Genomic DNA, 16,065 nt, shown 5'->3' with positions numbered 1-16,065 from the left:
TAGGGAAACAGAGAGATGGCTCAGTGGTTAAGAACACTTGCCAACCTACAACTCCAGTTCCAGGATATCTAAAGTCTGGTGTCCTCTATGGGCATCTGTACACACATCGTGCACGTGCACTCATATAGGCACACACATGTACACATAACTACAAAATAAAGTGTTTTAAATATTTTCCCCTGTAACCATTTTGATCAACAGTGAATTCCTCTTGTTTACACTTTGCTTATAAAGAGTTATCTGAATTCTGTGAAATTTAAAACTAGTAAGCATAGTTCTGATATTAGTTTATAGCTTTTTGTTTATAAACTAGTAACTCTGATGCTTGCATAAGAGAAAGTATTTTCAATAATTTGAAATCATTTTCCATTTTTTTCAGAAGTCTCAATTGGATGTTATTATATCTCCTTTCTGTTGTGTTTTTATATTTATTTATTTTACATATAGACTACAAGTTCCCCTCCCTCTTCCTGGCCCCTCCGTGCCCCCTCCCCCCGTATTCCCAACCACCCCCATCTACTCCTCCTCCCTTTCTGTTTAGGAAAGGGCAGGTCTCACATGAGTATCATTAAGCATAGCGTATGAGGTTGCAGCAACACTAAGCACCTCCCATGTATTAAGGCTGGGCGAGGAGACCCAGGATGAAGAGTAGAGTCCTAAAAGCCAGTAAAGCAGTCAGAGACAGCCCCTGTTCTCACTGTTATGTGTCCCACAGGAGGACCAAACTATGCAACTGTATCATACACGCAGAGTGCCTAGGTCAGTCCCATGCAATCTTCTTCTTGATGTAGGCACCCAAAGCGCGGGCATAAAAGTTTCATGATTCCCCAAGACTGAGTAGCATGTATCTATCTTTTTTTTTTTTTAAAGTGACAGTTATATTCCACACTACTAAGTAGACAAAGGCAAGAACATTTCTGGAAACCAGGATTCTGAGCCTGGCCTGGGCAATATAGCAAGGCCCCAGGGGTGAGGGGAGAGCAGGGTAGGAAGGGAAGGAGGGGGTGGTAGTTCCTGGATAGTTTGAGATTCTTTTTTTCACCAATGCTCCTCTTTTCTTTTTTCAATTCCTGACTGGATCTACCACAAATAGGTCCTTCTGGCGGAAGCAGCGGTCTCCCCAGGATACCATTCACTGCTTCCCCAGTGTGCGGCCCTAGCTGCCATCTGACAGGACAGTGCCTCACATCTAGTAACAATTGTTGGGACTGTTTCCCCTAGACTTCACAGTCATCTTTACTGAAAACTCACTTTTCTAGTTTCCTGAGAAATATTATAAAAGTTGTGGGCAGTGGTGGCCTCTGCCTTGAATCCCAGCACTTGGGAGGCAGAGGCAGAGAGGCAAGTGTATCCCTGTGAGCAAGATCAGCATGGTCGAAAATACCGGTTCCAGGATAGCCAGGGCTGCTGTCACATAGAGAAACCTGTCTCGAAAAACCACATATATATCAACGTCATATAATATATATATGTATGTATATATACACATACATACATACATACATACATATATATATATATATATATATATATATATAAAATTTTGATGTTAATTTTCTATACCAAAGGAGTGGGTAAAATGCCTTTAGAGACCATGGAAATTCCACTGTGAATTTTTAATAGAAAATTCTGTTAATGAAGACCACATATCACACTGCTTTCTGGAGAACAAGACTTTTAAATCTCCTTAAGAAGAAAGTTTCCCAATTTATCTGTTTCTTTTCTGTCTCAGTTACCTTACCTGTCCCAGCCAATTTAATAGTCTCCAGACTTTGTGACTTTCTCCTGTGTCTTCCTACCACAATCCACTGTTTCCTTTAATGGCCCATATTTAATATGCACCTTATCTTTAAGCCATACTTTGCATTTGGGTCTATGATTATGTCATAGAAGTTGGCTGACAACCTTTGTTGTTTTTTAATCAATTGCACAACTTATCTTAAAGGGAGATGTACAGGATGATCACCATGTTCCTCATGCCTTCCCAGTGGCTGTCATACCACCTCCCAGGCAAAATGACAAACTGGAATCAGCTATCCTTCCTTACCACCTTACATCAGAGAGGCTTGAGTCTTTCAGAGAACCTCTTACCACACATCCATATTTCCTGCTTACACAATTCCATCTCCTGGCCTGGGATAATTCTTTTAATGCTCAGTATAGTGATAGAAAGATATGAGTTTCTTGATGTAAAGGATTGGAAACTTTCCCCCAGATACATTGTTCAGAAGTTTATCTTTCTGTTTGTTTGTTTATTTGTTTGTTTTGGTTTTTTCAAATAAGGTTCTTTCAATTTTTTTTCTCTGAAGGCTGGAGGTTCCCTGCCCGACATGCTTATCTAACATCCTTGCTCCAACAACGCTCAATCCCACAATAGGGAAAATCTACTAGTCAAACTGAGCACACAGCAGAGGAATACATGAGATTTTTCTTCAATTCAACGCCGTCTCTGTTACAAAACTACTCACAACTAATGAGGTGTTAGCCTTCGTCTATAATTGCTTACAGCTGTTTTCAAGCTAGTATCCACTGATAATTAGAAAGTTTATTTATTTGTATCTATTTTAATCTTTGTATCAGAGAGCTGGACCCTATATTCTTTTGCATTGAATATACTAATGAAGTGCTTTAAGTATCTATGGTTGTTTCTGAACCAAGTCTGTAAGTTGTAACAGGTCATCTTGCTTGGCAGTCATGCTCCTATTACATACTGAAGACCTCTAACAAAGATACTTCCACGGGAAGAAGGATTATCTTCAAGCACAGAACTGAAATTGGTTCCTTTGAGCTATCAGACTACGCATCTAACGTCATGTTTCTTATTACATTGGCCAAATGTAGGTTGTTCATAAGTTAATAATAATGAATAAATGTCTCTTTTGAAGGTGGCATTAATTCAGTATGCCAACGAGCCAAGGGTTGTATTTGACTTGAACACTTACAAAAATAAAGAGAAAATGGTTGAAGCCACATCCCTGACCTACCAACATGGTGGTGACCTCACAAATACCTTCAAAGCAATTGAATTTGCAAGGTACGTTTTGATACTATCCGGCCAACACTTTGACAATATAAAAGTAAAAAAAAAAAAAAAAAAAAGCGGAGGGGGGAGGGGAAGGAGTGGGAATGGAAAGCCAAAGCCGAAGTAAATCCCATCTCAGAGATTTCGCTATGTCCTACAGCAGCCTCTTCCCTTTCCCTCACTGCTCAGATGCTAAGTGTCATTTCTCCTCTTCCTACTTCCCCTGACACACACGTATCTGGCCACCGCCACGTTTGGCACGTCTGTCTCTTCGTGCCCCCTTTGACCTATCCCCTCATTTGCTCCCTGTGTGTACTGAAGTTGCTGCTTTCATCAACTGGTAAGAGTTTCTTCATATGTCTCAAAAGATACTGTCCATAAGAAAAGATATGGTTGGCTTTGTCATTCCTGTCTCTAGAGGGCCTGACCATAAAATGTGAGTCACCTATCATTAAGTGGGGAGCCCCTTCCTGTCCAGTAATTCAGACTAAGGAAAAGAATGTTGTCAAGATAACCTTACAGAACTCCTGTCTTCAGCAGAGAATGTAGCTAGGGCCTATCCCCAAGGAAGGAACCTGGGGACCTGGCAAGCTTTCCTCTCCAAAATAGGGCATGATCACTGTTTGTTGAGGTGTGGCTTGTCTGGGTTTTATTACCTTTTTAAAGTCCTAGATTTTCCCCCTACCACAACAATTTCCCAATGAACAAAAATCAGGACCCACACAAATGCTAATCAACACCTTCTAAAACGCACAGATACACAGACATGATACAGACATACATACAGACACACCACAGAGAGAGAGAGAGAGCATTCTGATATCCTTTCTGTAAATAACCCATTTCCACACACTTAATTACATCAAACACCTACCATTACAAAATATCACCCCAGACAATCAATGCAGGAAATCAAAACTAAATGGGGCAGTTCCATCCTCAAATCACTTTTGATGTGTACTGTACCCACAAAGGGTAAACTCTCCTTTTTACACAAAGGATATGAATTCCACAACGAAAATGTGTCTTGGCTGAAAAATATGAAATATATTTCTACATTTCTATGTTTCTTAATACAGTGCACATAAAATATTCTGCATAACAAAGTGATTTATCAGCTCCATAAACATTGGCTTTAGAGTATGGGTAAATATGTAGAATGGTTGGTTGGTCAACACTGAAGACATGAATATGAAGATAGAAGAGATGAACAGGACACAGACATCATTATACAGCCAGTTTTTCCTGATAGTTTTTCCTATGAAGTAGGTGACATTACCTAAGAGTAATGTTACAGGAGAGTCTAATAGATAGAGAGAAATATTTGTTAGTTGGCTGGCTATCTAGAAGAAAACAAAGTTGAATGATATGCCTTGCTTCTTGGGTCAAAATAGATTTTAGCTGTATTAAACTTTCAGTCTGGCTGGGCATATTAGTTTATGCCTGTGCTACAAGGCAGACCCTGCCTCAAAAAAAAATATATATATGTATATATATATATATATATATATATATATATGTATGTATGTATGTATGTATATATATATATATAAAAGAAAGCATTAAAGGATTGAGCATGTGCATGAGATTTTAAAGATAATTTTAGAGTTTTTAAAAAAGAGATCATGCATTTTTGTAAGTACTATATCAAATATAAAGGGAATATAAGAAAATGGATTAATGAATTTGATTCTGTAAATATAAAAATAGGGGCTGGAAGGTTGCCCAGGGAGTGGCCTGACTTTGGGTCCCCAGAACCCACAGGAAAGACAGATGCTGTGGAATTTGTCTGTACATCCAGAACTGGGGTGGAACAGGTGGAACTCCAGAGCTTGCTGGCCTTCCGGGACAGCCGAGTCACGGAAATCCAGGTTTAGAGAGACCTTGTCTTAAACACTAAAGTGGAAAGCTGAGGAAACAGACACTTAATATTGACCTCTGACCCTCATGTATACATGAATGCATGTGTATCTGTGCCTATGTATATGGACCCTATACCACACACACACACACACACACACACACACACACACACACACACACACAGGGGAAGGGTAAACCTCAACTGAGGAATTCTCTCCATCAGACTGTCCTTCCATGGACATGACTACATGGCATATTCTTGATTAATAATTGATGTTGTGTGTGTGGAGGCGGGTCCAGCCCACTGTGGGCTGTGCTATTTCTAGGCAGGTGGGCCTGGGCTGCATAAGAAAAGTAACCAAGGAAGCCATATGAGGCAAGCTGGTGAGCTGTTGCTCTTCCATAGATTTAGCTTAAGCTCCTGCCTCAGTTTCTGCGTTGGCTTCCATTGATGACAGACATAGCCCGTAAACTGAGTAAACTCTTTCCTTTCTGAGTTTCTTGTTGCTTTGTTGCAATGTAAAACTAACTCAGACACACACATACATCGTGAAACCAATTAAATTATATTTCATATATTTCTGAAGACTACGAGTAGAAGAACGTTCTTAAGTATGATACTGGTTTTGACACAGAAGGACATTGACGTGGAAAGCACAGCATGGTTCATGATGGATAGGCTTAAAGACGCTAATTTTCTGTTTCTCTTTCGAAACATAGGTCTACACGTTAGCTTTTGTTAATAATGAGTGGTTTTTATCTGCCACAGAAAGCATGCTTTTTTACCATCTTCTGGTGGGCGCCCAGGTGCTACGAAAGTCATGGTAGTTGTGACTGATGGTGAATCCCATGATGGGTTGATGCTGGAAGAGGAGATCCAGAAGTGCAATGAAAATGAGATATTGAGGTTCGGCATAGCAGTAAGTGGCTCTTGTTTGGGCATATCTAGTGGTCGATAGGTACACAGTCCTGTATGCCACTGCTTTCCAGGTCTGGAAATGTTTGCCAGAAGCTCTGTGGTGATCAGAAATGTACTGAAATGAATAGATAGGGACATTGAGGTAGAAGAATGACCTTTGTCATACTCTCTTTTTTTTTTTTTAATTTCAAGGTTCTTGGGTATTTAAACAGAAATGCCCTTGATACTAAAAATTTAATCACAGAAATCAAAGCAATCGCGAGTACTCCAACAGAGAGATACTTTTTCAATGTGGCCGACGAAGCATCTCTTCTGGAAAAGGCTGGAACACTGGGAGAGCACATTTTCAGCATCGAAGGTAAAAAGGCCTTTCTCAAATTCTTCCTTCAAATACTTTTTTTGTTGGAGAATCTGTTGTTTTTATATAATGTATTTGCTATGTGAATATGAACTTACAGACCATGCATAAAAATAACTCAGATAGGTCAAGGAGGAAAGATAGAACAAAACACATGGATACACAATTTCCAAGAAAAATGAAGGAAACTGGTGAGCAGAAGGAAAATATAAATCCAACCACTTCTGTGTTTTGCCTAAAAGACAACACACCGACAACTGTATAATTTTCCAGAAATCTCTTACAGTGCAAAGCTCACACATGGTTGATAAGATGACATTTTTTCCCCTAGTTTTTGAGAGAACAACCTAGAAACATCTATTGTAATCATAGTTTTTTTAGTTATATAATTTTATAAATTCTTGAGTTTGTTTATAGTAAACATATATCATGAAAACACAGTGATGATCTCCAGCGTTTCAGTTAGGGGGAAAGGCTTGCCTTACTGAAGCTCGGCCGAAGCACTTCCATGGCCTTGCAACATCCTTGGGGCAGACCATCAGGAGAACTGGAACATTCTATCCAGTTGGTAAAAATAAGTACCACATGACCCAAATCCTGGTTGTAGGAACTTAACACAAATAACTCAGCAATAAAGCTGATGGTTAATTGTGTGCCTACATCTCAGGCCCCACCTTAGAAGCTGGCTTTGAAGGTACTGCATAGGTATCTTCTGATGGTACACTAGAAATTTCTAGCCCACCCCAAATTTTATTGCAGAAGTGTGGTATCTCTGAGTTATTTAAATCATCACCAAAAAAAAAAAAACAAAAAACAAAAAACAAAACAAAGGCCTCCTGCAATAATTCAATACTACTAAGGCATCTATCTGTATGAGTGAATTTGCTTGAGGTCCATGAGTAAGAGTAATTGCAATGTAATTTAAGGCTAATGTGAAATGATTTTTGACGTTTTCTGTTGTTGATGACATTTGAGGGATATAAACCTATTTCTCTCCCCCCCGAAACTGTCTCTATGCAATAAGTGTTAATTTTTACACCTCCTATGCAAGAGGACCTTCACAGTAGTAAGGTTTGTTCTATTCAAGTGCCCATGGAAAAATATGGCTTGCTTGTCATGAGCATTATTGAAACACAACCATTCCAACCATGCTGAAAAGAACATGCCTACCAATAGATTTCTGCAGTGTTAGACATGGAGAGATACTTAAGTGCAATGAAAGCAAACTTCCCAGCTAGTAAACTCTTTGGTCTTGAGTCCTGGTTTCCCATGGCTGACACAGGTTTCCCTCAGCCCAGTCTATGGTATGAAGCCACCACCCAATCTTCCCATGCATCTGAAGTATTTGTGCATTAGGAGTACCCGTATTTAAAAGCAAAAGACACATAGTTTCTTAGCTAGTAATGAGAAATTTACAAGAATACCCTGATCTTGGTTCCCACCTTAACTAATAATCCTCTTTCTTTGTTCAGACTAATTGGATATCAGGAACAGCATAAATGCTACATTAAATAAATTACTGCTTGATGGGGCTCAAAGCCAACTTTGAACACTTCTTTGGACACTTTCTTAGTGATTTCCTCACTCAACAATCCTCCAGGCTGTAGCTGCACATTGATATAAGACAGAGAGAGAGAGAGAGAGAGAGAGAGAGAGAGAGAGAGAGAGAGAGAGAGAACACGAATGCACAAGCTTGCAAATGTGTGTCCATGGTTGAAATTTTGATTGATAATCTTTATAATCATATAATTTTGAAAATGGCATTTTACAGGTACCGTTCAGGGAGGAGACAACTTCCAGACGGAGATGGCACAAGGAGGGTTCAGCGCAGATTTCTCTCCTCAAAATGTGTGTATTTCAGATAAGTTTCAGCCAAAACTGCCACTTGCCAGGACACACATAAACACAATAGTTCAAACATAGTAGGAAAAGAGCCATGCTCTGAGCAACGATTCAGATTCCTGGGCCCAGTAGCTAAATTCTCCCTTTGCTCTGTCAGAGGAAAACATAAAGATATGAGAAAGGCTTTGAGTTCCCTGTGGCAAAGACACTATACTAATTCCCGGCTTCCCCCTCATAAGAATTCCATGGGACTCAGTTAGCCACCTAGAACTTTTGTCAGAGAAACAAGCCCTTTCGTCAGATGCAGTTGCTGTCTACGTTGCCATAGTATCGTTTTCTAAAAGCAGAGACAGAGAGTTGTTGAAAATGGGGGATTCCTGAAGCCTGAGATGGCTTGGAACCCACTGTCTTGGTAGCAGCTCAGGGATTCCGTCCAGTGTTCTCAGAAACACGGGTCTGGACCAGAACTCTGGCCAGGACATTGGAGGGGAATGGGAAAGAAAATGATTTAAGATTCTGGGAAATGTTTAGGAATTAATTTGAAGTCAGGGAGTGATAAGCAGATCCAAGGACCAAGAACAGCACATCCTCTACCTGGAATAAAAGATATTCATATTCCTGATCCGATAACCCTTAAGAGAAGTTGACAAAAGTTAGAGATCTTTCCCATAGAAAAAGGGTAAATAAATACAATATTGCAGAAAATTTTCACACAGTTCCATGGGGTTACTGTCCAGTCACTGGAGCCCATTCATAGAGCCCCAGCTTAGAATCTGCACTTATAATATGCGCATTCTAAAAGTTTTACATTTTTCCTGCAGAATGGGATACATTTCCCCCTATTTGTTAGTTTCAACCCCACATCATCACGTCCCCTTCTATAAAAATCCCTTAACAATAACATCTTTCATTTGCACCAAGCCTTGTGCTCCTAATGACTTGTAGCCTCTGATATTTGACTTGAGTTTGAGCAATGCAGAGGAGCCTGAGCTGCCTGATCCTCCCCACCCCTGACTTGGGCTTGCTTTCATCCACTACATTCTGTCGCGGCTACAGGTGAATTTTGTGGCTGTGCTATGATTAAACTCGTGGGATACAGGGATATAGATGCCGGAACATTTGGAAAGGACTGAAGAAAAGGATGAAGGGCTGTGAGGGCTAGAGCTCAGTGGGTAAAAGAGCTTGTTGGACAAGCACAAGAACCCAAGTTCATATCCCAGCACCCACAATTCTACGCGGCTGCTTGTAACGCTAGCAATGTGGGGAGTGCAGAGACAGGAGAGCCGCCGGGACTTGCTGGCTGCCATCTTGGCTTCAGTGAGACACTCTGTGTCAAGGGAACGAGTCAGAGAGGGACAGAATGAGGCACCCGATGTCCTCCCCTGGCCTCTTCATGCATCTAAACATACAGCACACGCCGCATGCACACTAAGATGAGAGCTGAAAATCCCACCGGTGGGTCAGGACTCCCAAGACGTGCTCAGCAAGAGCAGTATCCCCTCCCTCTTCTGAGGCCAGCACTTGCCACTGCATTAGTGTATGTCATACCCATCATGAGCCTTTCCTGTGAATGCATGGGATGAGTCCTCACCCGATACTTCTGTAAATCCTGAAAGGTTCAGTCAGCATTTGCAAACAGTGTGCCTTTTAATTGAAGAGGACTATCCATCCATCCTGTGCATGGCCTATTGCAAAGATTTCTACATAATGCATGATAATAACTTCTTCCAAGAAAGCATAGCTCAGTGGTTCTCAACCCCCCCAATGCCGTGACCCTTTCATACAGTTCTCCATGTTGCGGTGACTCCCAGCCATGAAATTACTTTCATTGCTACTTTGTGACTGTGATATTGCTAATGCCATGAATCGTAATGTAAATGCCCGGTGGTCTTAGGTGACACCTGTGGAGGGGTCATTCAACCATCAAAGGGGCTGAAACCAACGGGTTGAGAACTGCTGCCATGGCTTGTGGTAAGCTTGTTCTCTGGTACAACCAAAACGAATCTAAGGTACACGTGTAGTTTACTGTGCAAATTTCCTTAAATTTTGATGGTTTATTTCGATGTTTTAATTGGCCCGAGTTGTCTTGCATTGAACGTTAATTTGTCTTCATCTTCATTTCTTCGATTGCTTTAGGATATTCTGATGCTGGGTGCAGTGGGAGCTTTTGACTGGAGTGGAACTGTTATCCAGGAGACATCTAGCAAGCACTTCGTCTTTCCTAAGCAGGCCTTCGATCATGTTCTGCAGGATAAAAACCACAGTTCATTTTTAGGTGAGGCACAACAGCGGTTGGCTCAGACAACGCGGGGTTCTTTTTCCTTAAACTCTCAAGTCGGCGCCACGGAGCCTCCACACTGTCCTCTGCTTTCTTGTTTGTACTGCGCAGATGTTACCTCTTTGCCAGTCAAGTCTCGGCCCGTAAGTAAGGAAAGCTGGGCTTTATACTCAAATTACCTGCGGAGATCCTTTGAGCTCATATGATCAATGCTGTTATTCAACTCCATTGTTTCTAAAACACACAAATCTGTTCAGGCAGACATCCCTGGAACGTGGTTGTTTCTCCAAAACAGAAGTTGTTCCTAAAAGGAGATACACAAGCTAGTGTCCCTCCATTGCTTTAGAGTTCTTAGTCGCTTTTGTGTGTTTGCTGTTGTTGCTATTCAAATAATAAGCATCCATTGATGCTTAGGGGTGCTGTACTCTAGCTACACAAATCCTTCCAAAATCCTTTGAGACCCTGTATCGTTAATAAGGTTTATCAACCTCAGCAACATAGCAAATGACAAACCCAGAGTTCACGCCTAGAACTCTGTAATTCCAGGACCTGTCTTCTTTCTGTGGGGCAGCATTACAATTTAAATTCATTTATTCGTTCATTAAATACATGTTAAAGGCCAGCGTCTTTGTTTTCCTGTTGCTGTGAAAAGATAGATTGGCAAAGGCAACTTATTGGGCTCATGATTCCAAATGATTACCCATCAGTGTGGGGAAATCTAGGCTGTAGGAACTTAAAGCAGCTCATCCCATTATATACACAGTCATGGGCAGAGAGAAATAAGTAAATGGATGATTAGTTTGCTTCCCCTACTCTTATTTAGCTCAGGATCCCTTGCCTAGGGAACAGTGCCACCCACAGTGGGCAGCTCTTCCCGACTCAATTACTCACTGGATGTAATCAACCTAATTCTCGCAGATACATCCAGGGGAACACTGAATCTAGACAACCACTCACTGAAATGGCTCTTCTCGGGTAATACTAGATTGTGTCAAGTTGGCAATTAAAATTAGCAATTAGCCAGTCTTGTAGGTAGCTGATGAGAACATGCCGGGATCAAGGGACGGCTTTGTACATCGAGGTCCTGTCTATGGTAGTCAGAGCTACAAAGGAAGGTCAGTCAGAACAATTCATCTCGGGAGCATGAGTAATCATCACATCCTACATCAAGATTTCTGAGCATCTCTGCTCCCCTCGAAAGCCCTCTCTGGCAGAGTGCTCAACCTAGAATGTCTTCTCTCCTAGGTTACTCTGTGGCTTCCATTTCTACTGCAAAGGGTGTCCAGTTTGTTGCTGGCGCTCCACGGGCAAATTATACTGGCCAGATAGTGCTGTACAGCGTTGACAAAGACAGCAACGTCACAGTGATTCAGTCTCACAGAGGGGACCAGGTAAAAGTCATGGCTGAGCAAGTGAAGTTGATTTTATGGATAACAGGGGCCGATGGACAGTTGAGTGTGAGTGAGTGGAAACTGATGTTTACCGAGTGGTTCCTCTGTGTTTTGACAACGTCATCTGAATTTACTCATATCTATGTTAAATCCTAACAACAAAAATTTCGCTGGGATTAAGTCTGATCCTGCTACCGCCATTGATTTTGTAGGAGTAAGGGAACCACAAATTAGTTCACCACATAGCTATTAGATCCTGCTTTTCCCTCCTTTGTAGTAGCTTGAAGAAAGGTGTTTCTATTTTGAGGGGAAAAAAAAAAAACAATGACAGTACTATAGAAGAAATAACATGTTAATTTTAAAATTCCTAATAAATGTTTACACCGGCACTCACTGAATATTGCTGGATGAGGTGGCATTCAAAACCCCGGGCATTCTAATTTCACTTCATCTCTCCCTAGTTCTCCCATCTTTTCTACCTGGCAACATCACCTGTGCTGTACCATGCCATTGGGATTACATCATTCACATTTCCCTGAACCTAGAAAACTCATTTTGTCCTTAAGATACTATTCAAATGATACTTCCCTCCCTGGCCCCTCTACCCCCTCCCTACACTCTGATAAGGTACCTTTATTATAACAGGTTTTGTTTTGTTTCTCATGGGACCGTGGTTATTTGCTGTCCTTGGCTGGCCCTCTCTCTCTGGTTTTCCTCTAAATCACAGCTCGTGTAACCGTTAAGGGTTCCTCTTTTGAATGTGGCCTCTGGCTCACTGCCATCAGTAATACCTAGAGTTGCATTGCTAGAATACATGTGATTATATGGCTCCTAAGATGAATTTGCTTTGCTACTGCAGATTGGCTCCTATTTTGGTAGTGTGCTGTGTGCGGTTGATGTGGATAGAGACTCCATCACAGACGTACTCCTGGTAGGTGCTCCCACATACATGAACGACCTCAAGAAAGAAGAGGGAAAAGTCTACCTGTTCACAATCACAAAGGTAAAAATAAACATTGAACAGGCAGCTCAATTGACTCTAGTATTGATAAATAAGCTAATCTGAAATTCAAAGGACGCTTAATATTCTGGAGTAATTGCAATTTTCATGCTAGAATGGCATGTATTTAATCAAACTCAAGGTGTCACCATGGTTACATTTTTTAAAAAATGCATTAAAAGACATGGAGTTTTATAGTGTGTCCCCTTTTTCCATGAGAGATCTTTAGAGATGTGTTCTTATGCAAATAAAGCCACTATAAGCATAAATAATTTTGACATACATGTAAATATTGGTTCATTTTAAAGCATCTTGTGAAAGTTCTTTGAAATGATAGTAATCACCAGGCACGCTGATCTCTTCATTTCACAGAAGGAACAATCATGCCAGCAACTCCAGCAACCTCCAGATGACCTAGAATGCTTTCTACATTAGTTCGTCAGAAAATTCCAGCGTTTAGTGTCACATCTAGGTGCACGTCCAACTCTTGGAATTTCAGATCCTTGCCATAAAACTGAACTGTCTCAAAGAGAGGAGGCATCATTTTTCCAACTTGTCGACAGAATTCTAAATCCAATTCAATAGGAATCTGGAGCTCAGCAAGGACGGGAAGGAAAGCAAATGAAAGACAGTGGTTGACATAGGAAACCAGTCAGTGCAGGAGGCAGGGAGAGTTGCACTTTATTGCTTTATTGTTGGGGCAATTTCTATGATTGAGATTATATGTATATATTCGTATGTTTGTATGTATGTATGTATGTATGTATGTATGTATGTATGTAACAACTCACCTTTTAACATAAGCAGTTAAAATAAATATTGGAGTGCTGGGAGAGGAACCCAGGCCCACTGCACGAGAAAAAAGTGCTCTTAGCTACTGAATCACCTCTCCAGTCTCGGTATCATTATCTCTTAATGCTTTATCCAACGTGGAAAAAAATTAATCTTCATGAAATTACAACAAACTAGAATCAACTCTGACCCAGATTCCTGGCTAAGGTACTGTGCTTTCTTGCAAAGCCATTAGATATTTCCATACTTGAGCACAGAATCTGAAGGGGAAACTGTTTTATAAGGAAGTGTCTTCTCCTTTACTCAGTGCCATTGCGTGTTGCTTGTCGTGGAATGAAGGCGACTTCATTTTCCGCTTCCTACCCCATTATAATTATGTCCCTGTTCAGCAATAAGTAAGACCTAAGTTAATGTTTCCTTGTGCTTTGTGCCTATCTTAATTTCATTCATGATCTTAGACTTTTACCAGGAAGTTTTTAAATCAAAAATTTGGAAAGAGGTAACAGTCTCAGTACTGACAGAAAATGGAGATAAAGAGTCAGGCGTTTTAGGTAGGGCTTTCGGGTACAGGGAAGAGAATTATTACCTCCTTTAATCATGTCTTAGGAGCAGGTATCTTGTGACCTGAATTAATGAAATTTTATTAGTTAACTCTAATCACACAATAGGAAATCATTAATTCTAAGAGTAAAACGTTACACACTTTCAGGTTGTGAAATCTTGGACATAGTTGCTTTGAATTTTCATGACACACATGGAGAGTTTCGCTGTAACGGCTCCTTCTCTCTTTGCAAGGGCATCTTGAATCAGCACCAGTTCCTTGAAGGACCTGAAGGCAATGGGAATGCTCGGTTTGGTTCAGCGATTGCAGCCCTTTCAGACATCAACATGGATGGCTTTAACGATGTGATCGTTGGTTCGCCCGTAGAGAATGAGAACTCTGGAGCAGTGTACATTTACAATGGCCATCATGGTACCATTCGCACCAAGTGTTCCCAGGTAACCATGAACAATGCATTGGCTATGTAAATGTTGGAGCTAGACAGCATCATCCAGGCCATGCCTCTTACCTTAATTCTGTGTTCTTTCCACAAATAAACAAACAAATAGCAAAGCTTTACTACATATTGAACACTAGTCTAGCTCTGAGAATGCTGTGCAGAAAAGACAGACAAAACTCTGCTTTTTTTTTTCCTGACCTCATACTCCAATAGAGGAAATATCAATAAAAGAATGAAGTTACAGTGTTACAAATGATAACAAATGGCAAGGATCAAGCATAAGAACTCAATTAAGAGGTAAATTTTCAAGTATTATGTGTTATTAACGTATGGAGAGGGGTGTCAGATGACTGAGGGATGCTGAAGAATACCTCACTAACAGGCAGTTTTGTGTGAGTCCTGCGAAAAGCTAGCCAGGATAGGAATCAAGACCTGGACATGTCTCAGCTCTTTCTAAGCCACTGACCTTACACCATTTTGTACTGGCTTGTATTTACACATTAGAGATCCACGCTATTTCCTTGCAGAAAGGATTATTGTAATACAGAGATCAGATAAGATGTGGAGGAAGAAAACAATAGAATGTCCTTGACCAGACAACTGAAAAATGACCGTAGAGTGAATGTAAGGGGCATGTGAAGGTAGGGCATCATTGTATGAGTCATCTGTATGTACCACAACTTCGCGCTGAATCTGTTCTTTCAGAAAATCCTTGGTTCCGATGGAGCCTTCGGGCGTCATCTCCAGTTCTTCGGAAGGTCCCTGGATGGCTATGGAGATTTAAATGGAGATGCCATCACTGATGTATCCATTGGCGCCTTGGGGCAAGTGGTTCAACTCTGGTGAGTCAGTAAGTGCAAGATTCAGACTAGCTAATTGAAATGACCTGCTGTGTTGCATAGTATGTGTAATGACCAATGTAGGAAATGTACTTATCATAGTTTGCATAAAGGGAAAAGTATGCATGGTTTTCCTGAGTGGAACCAATATATATTATGTGTGTAGATATTTGTGCAAATATATATATACATATATATATATATATATATTTGTGTATACAAACACACTATATATAATGTATATATATATATATATATACACACATTATATATATAATTTACTGACAGGCATGTATCTTGGGCACACACACATACACACACATACACACACATACACACACATACACACACATAGAGATGCATATATATATACATATATATCATAATGAGTATATATATGCATCTATATGGAGAGATGTCTTTATCATTAGAGTTATGCTCTTCTTCTCCTTGTGTGAAGGGAGAGGATAGAAAAGACAAAGCCTGTGAAATGACACCCCACGTTTCTAATTGTTATCTTCTTACACCACACAGCTCATTTCAGCTTCCAGTCAGGAAACCTCACGAGAACAAACTATCAAGCACAAGTAAAGTGAAACGTCTAATGTGCTTTAAAAGGCATATTTTAAAATTGCTAGTCATGAATAAGAACCATTATTTTGGCTTAGCTGACCTCTTCATTGCTTGCATTGGTGTAAAAGTTTAGAGAACAACAACAACAAAAAAAAAGGGACTCAAAAGAAGTATGGTTCGAGGTTTT

At 40.5% G+C, this 16,065-nt stretch overlaps 1 protein-coding gene across 1 annotated transcript in view; it reads left to right on the top strand.

Moving 5' to 3' along the window:
* Itga2 (integrin subunit alpha 2) overlaps nt 1-16,065 on the top strand; it is an 85,144-nt gene that overhangs the window by 42,336 nt on the left and 26,743 nt on the right. Inside the window, exons 7-15 of the mRNA XM_051183080.1 lie at nt 2,886-3,034; nt 5,655-5,805; nt 5,997-6,162; nt 7,934-8,010; nt 10,141-10,279; nt 11,528-11,673; nt 12,533-12,676; nt 14,261-14,464; nt 15,172-15,308. Of these exons, the coding sequence (XP_051039037.1) occupies nt 2,886-3,034; nt 5,655-5,805; nt 5,997-6,162; nt 7,934-8,010; nt 10,141-10,279; nt 11,528-11,673; nt 12,533-12,676; nt 14,261-14,464; nt 15,172-15,308 (1,313 nt within the window). The remainder of the gene's footprint in view (nt 1-2,885; nt 3,035-5,654; nt 5,806-5,996; nt 6,163-7,933; nt 8,011-10,140; nt 10,280-11,527; nt 11,674-12,532; nt 12,677-14,260; nt 14,465-15,171; nt 15,309-16,065) is intronic.

This window comes from Phodopus roborovskii, unplaced genomic scaffold (genome assembly GCF_943737965.1).
Source record: "Phodopus roborovskii unplaced genomic scaffold, PHOROB, whole genome shotgun sequence".
In the NCBI taxonomy this organism is placed as follows: Eukaryota; Metazoa; Chordata; class Mammalia; order Rodentia; family Cricetidae; genus Phodopus; species Phodopus roborovskii.
This window is presented reverse-complemented; position numbering and strand designations above follow the sequence as displayed.